Raw genomic sequence first — 13,727 nt, forward strand, 5'->3', positions numbered from 1 at the left:
TACCGGCAGCTTACACAGGGGACACAAAACAGCAGGGTTCTGGGAGCAAGAGATGAGCCTGGCATCGTTTCATATTCTAGCACCCTGCAGCTGCCAAAGAACAAAGATGAGCCAAGAAGCATCACAATGGCACCTGTTTCATCTTACGGGTAAAGAAATTAAGGAGTTCAGAAGATTTAAACACTAGACATCGGCTGTTCAGTCCAAATGAGCCTTTCTGAAATGCCTTCTTTCCAACAGCACTTGAATTAGCAGAGCTGAAACTATTAATGCAGATGGTACTGGTAATCAAGCCTTATCAACCTTCTTTGACTGACAAACACTAAGACTACATAAGCTTGTCACATTTGTCATCGCTGGGCTCCCTGAAGCTACACCACGTGGCGCCACTCAAGTCAGCGGCATGAGTCTAGCCAGCCTAGATGGCTTTTCTTGCAAGACGTAGCTGTATATTTGCAACGGCTATGAGGATAGGGGATTTAAATGATCTGTTGGCTCACCCCCCTCTACTTCTTTAGTTCCAGATGAGATCCGATGTCTTTAGCAAGTTGCAACTTGTACATCGAACATGCCTCATTACAATCTAATTTTATGGGAAAAAAAGAAGAAAATGCAATATACAGAGCCATGATACATTCAGGATGATGGCTCCAGAGCTATTAAAACACACTCATCAAACTGCACATGCTTTTTCAGACAAGCAGAATCATTTTAATTAATATCTAAATTGCAACACCTCTTTGGAAATCTTCTCTCTCTTGCTATGTTGTCGGCAGTTTAATGTGTAGATTTTTAGCATTTTACCAGAAGTGTATAATAAAAAAATTTGGGGGCAGTTTAATTGCGGCTCTCATATATTTCTGTGTGAAAGGAATACGGCCGAGAAATTATGTAACACGGGGTGAAAGAAGACGGAGCAGACCTTTGACACAAAAACAGTGTCATTATATCCCCCAAGGCATTTCACTGCAAAGCCTATTATTTAATGTTATAATTAAAGCCCGCAAATGTGACTGGGAGGGTTAAGATCTGCCCTCTACATATTTGCATTAATATAAAAATAATAACGACCTCCAATTAGTCTCTCCACCTCAAAGCTGCAAACGAGATCACACTAAACTAGGTCGTGAACTCGTGTAATCAGTATAAATTTCCTAATTTATAACTGGAACAGCATGTCTTATGCTGACTAACAACTGCTGCTATTTGAAAATACACTTTACAGCAGATTGTCACGAGTGTTGCAAGGTTGGCACTGTGATATCCTCTTGTGTTGTTGCTTTGTGAGGCAACATCTATTCACTGGAGAGGCGCGGGCTTCCAGTTTCACATCTTTTGTTAAGAGTGTCTAAACCAAAGAAATGGACTCAAATAACAGTTTTTGAAACATTACAGCACAGTGACACTGATATGAGGACTTTTTAGATGAACAAATGCAAATGACATTTATTTATTTATTTATTTATTTATTTATTTATTTATTTCTTGTATGGTTTGAGAATGAGAGAAGTAGGGGCAGCACACACCTTCACACAGGCAGCTGACTGTGAGCACAAAGCCTTTATTTTTTTGCCACCTAATTCCCCCAAACTGAAACTGACTCTAGGAAAAGACAGCACAAAGTATCAGGACCAAAAACATTTCAATCAAGTCACCAGGCATGTTAAATCAACACTGTATAAACGAAATAAAACAGGCACCTTTACTTGGGGTAATATACAGTGAATCACTCATTGCTTTAAAGCTGAAAGTCAGTTGTTTGCTGACATTCCAGGCTCTGGCTACCTAAAGTCCTAACGTATTTACCACAGATAGTAAAAAACATGGGCGTAGCATCCAGATCAGAAAAATTAAGCCAATCCAGCAGTGCCTTAAGCATGCACTCTATCTGCCACCAGATGGACGCGTGGACTCGTAGTAAAAATCTACAAACATGCTGAAAAAGCATTGAGGACGGGGCTAATGCAGCAGTCCCCAACCTTTTTTGTGCCACAGACCGATTTATGTCTGACAATACTTTCACGGACCGGCCTTTAAGGTGTCTCAGATAAATAAAACAAAATAAAACCAGTACCGGTACCAAAAAAAAAGATTTGTTCATAACACAGAGGAAAAGACCCAGGGAAACCGAGTTAACGATAAAAACGATTTTAAAAAATGATGCTAAAAACCAATAAAAACCCTGAAAACCATCAATTTCCCACTCGTGGCCCGGGGGTTGGGGCCCGCTGGGCTAATGTACAATAAATAAAGAGAATTTAAGACTAATTTCAAGACACTTTTTTACTTGACCTGACATAATGATGTGTTTCTTGTTTTTCAATGCTTGTTTTTTTAATTTAATTTTGTTAGAAGAAAGAAAGCGACAGCGATTAAGTGATTATTGTATTGAAATATTTATTTTTCATAATTAATTTGTTCTGCTGTGGCTTTCTTTGTTGTGAAAAACATTTACATGTTGGAGCATCTGCCCTATTGATTTTGATACAACAGCCCCCTGTGGTTTCACTACAGTTAAGCCACCACTGAGGCCTTTGAGGGGTAGACAGCATCTATGTATCTTTAACACAACAAGCGTGTCATTGTCAGCTCTGTGATGCCTGTGACACCATCGCTGTCTGCATTTGTTGACAGCATCTGAAGTTTCCATGACAATTTTTGTACTCAATGTTTATTTGTACTTAATGCTTGTTTACTTCCAAGTCTCCGAGGGGTGGCTTTTTTTTTTTTTTTAACAAATCACCTCAGCCATGTGTACATGTCTGTGTCTGAAAAACACAAATAAAGAGTCCCCAGTGTGAAATGTATTTGCATCCTTGACACCTCGATGTGATATACCCACGTGGCTTTCCCAGAGCACAGTGTGGCTCTCATCTCACTAAGCCCTATCATTGGTGTCAGGCTTGGGACTTCTATTCAGAGACTTCCCTCCAGAGGCAAAGGGCTCTGTGGGTAAAAAGAAAGACCATGGCAATAAAAACAACAGAATGCACTGGTTCTCTAATGTACATAATAAATAATTGTAGGAAAGCCACAAACTCTCTCACAGCGTAGAATAGAAGTGATTAGTGTTTGCCGTGTAATAGACAATGTGTTTGATATGGCTTTAGGTCGAACCTGAAACTAGTAGGGTAGCAGCCATATAATCATGTATAAACACATCTTATTTTTCAATGTTAACCAATTATTTGACAATGTGACACCCACTTATTTTCCCTGCAGCGCCCTCACCCACTGGTAGAGGAATCCTAGAGGGGCACAATTTCCACAGTGGAATAATGCCACGTGTGACGTTGTGTGACAGTTTAGTTTAGAGAATACTTTTCAACAGTGCAAAATGCACACAAATACCACAAAACATCACTAATCCTTCAAGTTCAAACTTCCTTCTTGTATCCCAGAGCCAGTCTCGCTATCATTTCAACACGTGGTTACTCGATAATGCTCTCCATTACAAGGAAAGCTTTATTTCATTAATCATCAATTAATGCTAATTTTCTTTTGTCTCTGCTCCAAACGTTCAGTCACACCCCACACTGCTTATTTTCTAGTTCCTCTCAAGGCTTGAGAGGGTAGAGATTCTTAATCCCCCCCTCCATTACTGATTTAGGCCAGCAGTTGATTGAAAACTGGAAAAAGCGCTATAGCAGGCTCCTACGCTACCCGGAGGCTTTTCACACTACTCAGAAAAGAAAAAGCCATACATGGTACAGAGGAAGGTTCCAGAAAGCTTGCAGACCTTGTGCATTTCAGGGATGAATGCCTGCAGAGGGCTGACAGATTCTTCAGGTCAGGACAACTGTCAGACATTCTTTCACCATATCTGAACAGCACCACAGGAGGATTCACAATCAAACTCATTTAGCTCTTCCATGCACACAATCTGTCTCACCAAATGAAGAACAAAGCACGTTTTGTCATTTTCTACTACAATAGAGATGCAAAGCGAAAGAAACACCCAGATAGTGAGGCTAAACTGCTGCAAATACACACACAGGCAGATGCACGTCCACATGCGCACAGCCTAATCTCCCTCACATCTAATTAACTGTTCTCTCTGAAGATGTATACAGGCTGGCAAGAGACTTATTTCCAATTTGGCAGAGCCAAGAGTATCTTAATGGGCTTTGGAAAAAAATTGCCCCTCAGAATTTTTATATGGATATTTGCTGGGCAAGGGCTTTTACAGCAGTATTCCCACACTTTCAGCAGAGGTCTGATGTGTTTCCATTACTTAGTGATTAGGCATGCAGACACACACAAAAAACAAATAAATACATTAAAAAATGATAGATAGATAGATAGATAGATAGATAGATAGATAGATAGATAGATAGATAGATAGATAGATAGATAGATAGATAGATAGATAGATAGATAGATAGATAGATAGATAGATAGATAGATAGATAGATAGATAGATAGATAGATAGATAGATAGATAGATGAAGCCATTTCCAATCACACTATCCAGGTGGTATTGCAAGGTGGATCAAAATCTGATGGTATTTTTCTACATTTTCCCATCAATTTTGACAAAATCTCCTACACCACTGGCTGAACTGCAGCTCCAAACCATGACAGAGCCTCCACCGTGTTTTACAGATGACACATGGCGCAGACACTCACTGTTGCACCTCTTTCCAGACCTCCTCTGTGAATATTGTTGAAAATCTGTACAAAAGATTTCAAATTTGGATGCAGACCTGTCACCCCTGATTTACGGTCCAGTTCTTGTGTAATTTGGCACACCTCCGCCTTTTTGCCTTGTTTCTCTACCTTAAGAACAGCTTCTTGACAGCCAGAAATCCACTAAAACCATTTGTGATGAGGCTTCAGTGAACAGCAGATGGATCAACTGAAGGGTCAGATGCATCTCAGGTCCTGTGTCAGGTCTTCGCTGGATTTTTTCCTGTTTCTTAAAAAAATGACCTTCAAATACTGTGCATCTGTTGTAGATCGTTTTTAGGCCTCCCATTTCTTCTTTCCTCCACTTCAGTGTCTCCAAATTTTCTCAGTTTTCTATGGACACACTGCACATCATGCTGAAATATGTAGGATGTTATACTAATCGCTCTTCGGGAATCACCAATACAATTTTTAATACTGAGTTATCTTTGGCATTTTCTTAGATTCAACTAAAGAAAGTGAGTTAATGTGGATAAAGATACAATTTAAAACTGGAACTGCTGTGATGTGTCATGCCCCTTGAGTAAGATGTGTTATGCTTTAATAATACATAGGGCTGTATTAAATGGCTTAATAAGCAAACACAAAAGTTCCTGTGAAAATGATGAAATGATGAGGTACAAGGACTGGAATAAAAAAGCAGGATGTCCAAAGAAGAGTTTTGAAAGACCTCCACAAAGCCTGTAGAATTTCTCATCGAAACAACTTAAAAAAATTACAAGAAAGTCTGGCTCCTTGGAAGAATAAAAAGAAATTAGACGTGGGCTTAAACTTTTGCACAGTATCTCTCTCCAAACACACGCACACATGTATAAATAAAGAGTGAAAGAGCCAAAGAGACTTTAGTACTGACAATAATATTAATAACTGTGCTATATACTTAAGCTTCACAAGCGTCCTAACATTCAATCAAGTACAAAAAGCAATGTTATCTGATATCTGGGTTGTGTTTATAGGAATTTGGCATCTGCAACAGCCGAGCACAGATCACAGCGATAAACAGAGTTGGAGCATCAGGAACTCACACGAGGGAAGACGATGCTGTATTGTGTAACAGCTAATAACTGTTTTGCTCAGACAAATCAAATAATATTCTTTAAATTTGCTATGGATGAACCCCAAAGGTAATTGTTATTCTTGAAAAGGGAAACATAAGGCTCTGCGCAGCACTAACAGAAACTGCAGCACATCGAGCGATTTTGTTTGAAAGCCATAGCAAAGAGTCGAATCCACCCATGAGAATCCCAACTGCTCTGTGTAAGTAGATGTTGATATTAACAGCAAAGCCTCAGAGAAAGAGCTCCGTGGCAGGGCCTTACTGAAGCATTCACAAGCAGATGTGCTTTTGAACAAAGGGCTGACAATCAAGCAGTAATGTGTGTGATGCTATAAAGGCTGACACATGAGCACAGGGGTGATCCTCACAGGCTAGCTGTACTGCTGGCTGCCTGCTGTATAACCAAGCATTGGATGGCATATCAATAGCATGGACACTACAGTAGAGGAATCACAAGTTCAACCTGGTGGAGTTTAATGAAGTTGTCCAAGAGCCTGTTTTAGACATTTTTCAGATCCAACAGTGTATTTCACTACCTCCACTCTGTCCTACCCACCTGCTCTTGGCACTCTTCCAAGAGACCTCTTACTGTATGAAAACTAAAGCTGGTAGGATTTTTTTTCTTACTGCCATCTACATCTCACTGCTCCTGTACTGTAAACCAACCAGAGCACTTAAGAATCCTTGAGCAAAACAATATCAGTCTTCAAACACCAAAGTGTCTGACCTCCATCTAAATGAGTTCATTCTGTCAATTCACCCAATGTTTGCCTTAGTGCAACAGATATTAAATTGCACACGCACACACACACACACACACACACACACACACACACACACACACACACACACACACACACACACACACACACACACACACACACACACACACACACACATATATATGTATATGTATAGCACAAATTGTCACTTGTGTACTTCTTTTGCTAAATGTTTCAAAGTCAAGTGTTATTGGTATTATAACAGAGAGGAAGTGATTGAGAACAAACAGCAACTCAGCCACAAAGTGGTATGTAACGTATAATCACGGAGCAGTCGGGTGCCGGTTTAGCTCCCTGAGATGAGCAGGCGATCATACGCTGTATAGCTGAGAGCGGCCAGCCCAGGTTTGAATCCGGCCCTTTGCCTGCATGTCTTCATGTCTCTCTCTCTCTCCACTTTCCTGTCACTCTTCACTGCATCTATATAATAAAGGCTGAAAAAAGTCAACTAAAAAAATTAGAGAGAAGCAGCACACTAAGGAGCACAGTGTGCAGAGGTCACCAACTTCTTGCAGAGTCAGTCACTACAGACATCTAAACCTCATGTAGCCTTCAGATTATGTCAAGAACAGCGTGTAGAGAGCTTTGTGGAATGGGTTTCCAAGCAGCTGCATCCAAGCCTGACATCACCAAGCACAATGCTTCATTACAGCGGTGCCACTGGACTCAAGAGCAGTGGAGAAGTGTGCTTTGGAGTTATGAATTACACTTCTACTTCTGGTGATCCGGCGGACGAGTTTGTCTGACTGCACTGTGCCAAGTGTAAAGTTTGGTGGAGGGGAGGTGGGTAATGATGTGGCGCTGTTTTTCAGGAGTTGGGCTTGGCAGTTTGGTTCCAGCTTAGGAAACCAAGACATGTTGGACAATTTCATGTGCACAACTCTGTAGGAAGAGCTTGGGTATGGGCCCTTCCTGTTCCAACACCAGAGCACAAAGTAAGATCCATGGATTAGAGAGTTTGGTGTTAAAGAACTTGGCGGCCTACACAGAGTCCTGACTCGAACTCGATAGAACACTTTTGGGATGAAATTGTGAATTTGACTGTGAGCCAGCATCTCGTTCAACATTAGTGTCTCACAAAAGCATTTCTGAAAAAACAGTCCAAATGCCCTGTGAACACTCCTAAACCTCATGGAAAACCTTCTCAGAACAGCAGCAAAGGGTGGGCCAACATATCATATTAAACCTTATCGGTTAAAAAATGGATGTCACTGAAGTTCATATGTGTGTGTGAAGGCAGACGAGTGAATACTTATGGCAATATCTATCTATCTATCTATCTATCTATCTATCTATCTATCTATCTATCTATCTATCTATCTATCTATCTATCTATCTATCTATCTATCTATCTATCTATCTATATATATATATATATATATATATATATATATATATATATATTACATCTGTTCACAGTTCAGTAAATGTGATTGTCCAAAAAGCAGCAGGATAGTTTCCACCAAATGTGCTGATTTTATATCACAGTTAAAATTCGTAACCATTATTACCGGAAGCCCTTGTACCATTAAAAAATGTAAAAGTTAGTTATGAAATACATGGCAAGTACAAAAGCAATTTTTTTCAACTGGTTACAGATTTTTAAAAATGATGTATCAGTCAGCTGTAAATCCATGGAACATTAATTTGAGGTCTCTCTGTTGCACTGAAGGTTTACCGGGTTCTTTACTTTCTGGATAAGTTTTATGACCCCACAGCCCATGAGACTCATTCAGACTCTTTCTTTACTGTAGGTAACACTGTGTGGGTGGAAGAGAGCTTCCACTTAGAATTCAATCAACAAACACAAATAAATAACCAACGGAAAGGTCTGTTTTTTCAATCTTTGTTCCTCTTCATTTCATTATGATTAATTGTTTAATACTAATTAAAATAAAGCTAAAAGTGTAGATTCAATAATTATCACCCTGTTATATTTCATAACAGATAAACATGTGGGTTTGTCACCTCTGAAATAATGCAGCTCAGCTTGTCAGTGGCAGAAAGCTGTCAAAATAATTAGCTTATGCAAATGGGAGCTTAGAACCTGAGGAAGCCACCTCTGCAGAAATAATAAACCTGTGTGTTTTGTATCTAGAGGCATAGCAGTAGCATGACATAGCAAATGATGGAGGGATGAGCGCTAACGCTGCTCATGCTGCTTACCACACGTTTGTATTGGCATAGCTAATTAAGCATAATTGAGTGCTTTCTACTATCCCTTCTCCGGAGGCCCATATCTACCCTCTGTTGTATTTATGCAAAGGTTATTTGGAGACAAAAACAATCCAATTACACGTAGAGTACTGGCTTTGCAAAAAATGCAACAAGGACTTGGTCACAGGCCCTCAAAACATCTTGCTCTATAATAAAACCAACAGTCTTTGACTTTAACATGTGGTCAAATGCCAAGAAAATTTAGTCCTTTAAGAGCTGTCAACCAAAAAAAAAAACTTTGAACATGAACTTAAGCTTTGAACCGCAGTTCACTCGAGCATCCTTGCAATGCCAAAGTATTTTAGTGCTATTTTACTTTTTTGCACACCCTAAGTTTAATCACAAACCATCAAAAAAGGAAAGACAAAGACATCAGAAATCACCATGCACCCCTGGACTCATTTAGTTCTAACTATGAAATACGATAAATTTCTAATACACGTTCACACATGCAAGATACAGACGCTGGCTAAGATTTAAACACACATTCAGTCATTAACAAAGCCATCATATTCCCCATCATGCCAAAACCATGTTAAGACCATATAAGAGGGCTCTGTGATCATTATGAGATAACACTGCCAATTACCAATACAGCATTTCCGTTTTGTCTGTAAGAGGCAATAGAGGGATTAACTTCAGGACTCTCTGCCTCTCCTCTTCCCTCTCATGAAGCAGGCTATGTTTACTGACTAATCTCTTTTCTTGCTTTAACCATAAATGTGATTACCACTACACAAGAGATAATAAAACCCCATATCTTAGCAGTACCAAAGAGCATGAATTAAAACCTAAGCTGTAGCCTTGAGGAATATCTAAACCAAATAAAATCCACAGCATAAGAACTATTTCATGTTGGGTGCATACAGCCCCCTGCTGGCAAACACTACTCACTATTTAGCCAAATCCAACACAACAAGCTCCATGATCATCTTCTGTTGAATATGAGCAACAGGTATGCAGACACTTTCCAAAGGTATGTTCTAGTGTCACTGTTCCAAAGTCAGTCCTTTACTTGCTCCGATTTACAGACATGAGGGAATCTCAAATGTGTGTTTCAGCAGATTACACATGATGCACTCACATATGAGTCTCACTGTTACTTTGATTCTTACTGTCACCTCCGCCAACTCTTTAAGGAGAGGAAAACCTGCCTTTAATTGTCAATGAAGTTAAGTGTTTGTGCATTAACCAAATATTTAAATTGGTTCATAAAATGTAAAAAAAACACACACACACACACACACACACATAGGCGATGAAACTACACGTTGAGATTTTTACATAAAGAGCAACATGACTAATGCTTTTACGCATGCGGCTCACTCCTGGTGTCTGTTTGATTGTGGATAAGAAATGAAAGGCAGCTCAATGTGATTCACCACTGAGCAAGTTGGAAATGGAGAGGACCTTCAAAGAGCAAATTAAAAAAAAAAGACAGAGAGAGAGAGAGAGAGAGGATATATAGATATAGACCGATTCAGTCGCAATGGCATCCACTGAACACTTTTCAAATACCGACGAATAAGTTCAGATGAAAGCTTGGACAAAGTCAACCTCATGGAATATATTAGGAGAAAAGGCTGATACTTTTCATGAAACCGCGGAGGACTCTACATGAATCCGCTATTAAAAGCGGGGTTGAAATGCAGCATGTTAGTAACGGGACATATTAAATGGTTAAAGGTCTGAGGGAGATCACAGAGATTATTGCAAAATTGTTTGATTTAAGGGGAAGAAACGAGACGTGACACGTGGTGAAGGGGGCCAAACGCCTCGTTGATTTGTCAGTTTCGCCTACCTGATATTTCCTGATGAGGTACATTGACGAGGCTGAATCCTTTCGCGTTATAAGCTTGTCTAACCTCGCTACAGCTCCGCGCTTTGCTTTCACCACCGGATGACAGGGACAGCACCGACAGAGTACATAAGGCGACTTGCAGTCTCCACATCGCATACATCAGTGAAATCCTTGATAATGTTTCACAGAGAAATAAGAGATCCGATAGAATAAGAGAAATCCCAAAAAACAAAGCCTGATTGAACGATTTCTCCAGTCTGCGCGTTCAGATTTTCATTTTTTTAAAAGAGAGAGAGGGAGAGAGACTCCTCACTTTAGATGCTGGTGCTTCCACCTCATTTTCACCTCGAAAAAGAAAAGAAATAGCCAACGAGTCAGATCGGTCCCAGTTTGAACAAAATCCTCGTGAAGAAGATACCTGGTGCTCAGTGTGCCAACAACTTCTCCAGCGCACGCACACACCGCTGCCCCGTGTTTATGTCAGTGTGAGGAAAGCGAAATGCAACGGAGACGCACGCTGCACAGCGAGCAGAGCGCACAGGGCAGGGCAAAACATGGAGTGGAGTGGCTGCGACTTCAGCAGCTCACATCCAGGGGCGCGTACTGTCCTCTGCCATTTATGCATTCTCGGTAACGCACACTATCGCACATTAGAGTGGAGACACATGTTGGAGACGCGGGGAGTGTGGGCGGAGTACAACGACACACTGGCCACACACTTGAGGTTATTTCCTTTTAATGTCATCAATCTGATGTTGGCGCACGAAATAGAAGAACCCTCTGTGACCATTCCGTGTCTTTTAATGAATCCAATCGATGGGAGTAATAAGAAGGAAGGCTAGAAAACTCATCGAAAAGATAAGGCACAATATGATCTTAGCAGCTATGAACATTTGTAACACACCAAATCCTGTTTGGAGCACCTCAGAGGACTGCGCGTTAACTTACTGTAATTTCCTGGACACATAACCCCAACACGACCTTTGGTTAATGGTATACCAAGTATTCATGAAATGCAATGTTTCAGGCAACAAAACAAATACTAGTGGCACAAACAGCCACAACATTTGTCAAATATATAATACAGCACATCACACATTTTATCTCTAACCTTTTTTTCCCTTAGTTTAAGATGATGCTTTAAGTCAGGACTGTTTGTCTGTCTTATATTCACGAAGATGATTTGACCCAATTTAAATGCACTACCCACAAATGGCAACATTGAGCTGACTTATCACACTATAGCATCAAAGTGATTTCCAACATATTTTAACAATGAGGTAACTTTGTTAGACGAGGAGGGAAAAGTTTTACAGTTATAATGAAGAAAATCTGCGAGGAAAAGTATCTCGTTATATTGTGAAATATTTCCTCCTGAGAGTAAAAAACAAAAAAAAAGTAGAGTGAATCTCATAATATTCAGTATAAACACTCCCTCGGTGTGTTTTTGTGTTTCGGGAGCTGCTTGCTTGTTAAAATCAGCTTTAAAATACACCGCATACGTGCAATTAGACATAACTCAGGGCTGTGAAATGTAAAGGAGAAAACCAGGAAAGCAGGGTTGCACTAGACCATAGAAAGCATAAAAATTTGAGAGAATGATCGTGTCTTAATTCGTTTGGGGCTAATGCAACATGAAATTATGCATTTACTAAGCAATGTAGATGGACTCATCATTTCAGACTGTGAATACTAAGGGATGCGATGTTTGATTATCGCTTCAGGATGTACAGAAAGACCCATCTGCCCCAGTGAAAAGTCTACCTCATTTTTAATATTAGATTATTAGGATCTTTGCGCCCTGAAGCAACAGGGCAGCCCAGTATCTTTCAGTAACAGGCTGGCACATTTTTTCTTGCAAATACAAAATGCATGGTCTTAAAAATATTTCAGACTTCAGTTGTAGACTGATCATTTAAAACTATTAGTCTGGTTTGAAGATAAATATTCAGTTGCGGATATATTTCTCAGCTCATTTGAAATCAGCTCCCTTTATCCACACCTTTGCTCTGAATCCGTTGCACGTCCCTTGAAGTTACATAACACAATAATCCTGAGTAATAAACATCCTGTAAATAATCAAGCTTTATTGAATTTTTGTTGATACTGGAATGAAGGTGTGTCAGATTAGCCTGCAGGCCAATGAAATTGCTGTGTACTCAGCTAATGCTGGTAATGATTAAATACTGAGCAGGTCAGATTTGGATGTTAGTCAGGCACTTTGATATTTTACAGAATAACACGATACTACATTAGCTACTGCAGAAATTATTAAATGTGCAAATTTGAAGGGAAAAACTGAACTAGGGTGAACTTTAACCATAGTCTGCAGAGGTCAGCCAAGCATTCACAGTAAAATAAGGAGCATCAATTTCTGCCTAAAAGTCTTTTAACTGAAGCAAATACAGAGTAAAATCTGTACAGTCGTACATGACTGAACATCCAGATGTTTTTAACAGCTGATGGACCTCCTCCTATAGGTCGGTGTATGTCATCATGCTCTTAATCTCTATGTGTTGGTCAAAATACCCAGCAGGCTCATTGGCAGATACAGGGGAATGGGTCTAAATGAGAGCTAGCTTTTAGCTAATCTCTGTTACCTAAATTAGTAGATGATTACAGTATCTATAGCTGTAACATCCACAGGCATAACAGCCCTGTGAGAGCTGTTGTCTCTCTCTCTCTCTCTCTCTCTCTCTCTCTCTCTCTCTCTCTCTCGCCCACACACACACACACACACACACACACACACACACACATTACAGTATGAGTGCATATTTTTAACATATAAACGGTAGCAATGTTTCAGCCCTTTTACAAAAACAGAACTTTTTCTTTTGGGCCTGGAGTTCAGCAGAGTCACTGACAGCACTGCTCAGATCCAAAGTCCTGGTGGTATGCTCGCCATGTTCTCTTCTCATCACTTTTTTGTTTTTATACTTTGGCTTGCTAAACATATTTTATAATGCCTCTGCACCAACAAACTGCTCTTTTAGACACTTGCCGAAAAACAAATTGTTGCATAGCTGATGTCAGCAGGTTCGCAGGCAAAAACAAGGTCAGGAAGTACAAGTAATATATTTCCCAGCATGCCCATCTGCCATCAAAACCTTTCAGAAAAAGGGTGCCTGCTTTAATCAATGGAGGGTAAAGGACTGAATAAATATTTGCAGAGCTAACA

General features: G+C 39.9%; 1 protein-coding gene across 1 annotated transcript in view; it reads right to left on the bottom strand.

The window, feature by feature from the left end:
• Positions 1 to 11,069, bottom strand: part of LOC308398003 (glypican-6-like) — a 192,799-nt gene extending 181,730 nt beyond the window's left edge. Inside the window, exons 1-2 of the mRNA XM_080884364.1 lie at positions 10,860 to 11,069; positions 10,547 to 10,716 (exon numbers count right to left, since the gene is read on the bottom strand). Of these exons, the coding sequence (XP_080740490.1) occupies positions 10,547 to 10,716; positions 10,860 to 10,885 (196 nt within the window). The 5' untranslated portion in view covers positions 10,886 to 11,069. The remainder of the gene's footprint in view (positions 1 to 10,546; positions 10,717 to 10,859) is intronic.
• Between the last annotated feature and the right edge of the window lie 2,658 nt (positions 11,070 to 13,727).

The sequence above is a fragment of the Rhamphochromis sp. 'chilingali' genome, assembly GCF_963969265.1.
Source record: "Rhamphochromis sp. 'chilingali' genome assembly, chromosome: 6".
NCBI classification, from domain to species: domain Eukaryota; kingdom Metazoa; phylum Chordata; class Actinopteri; order Cichliformes; family Cichlidae; genus Rhamphochromis; species Rhamphochromis sp. 'chilingali'.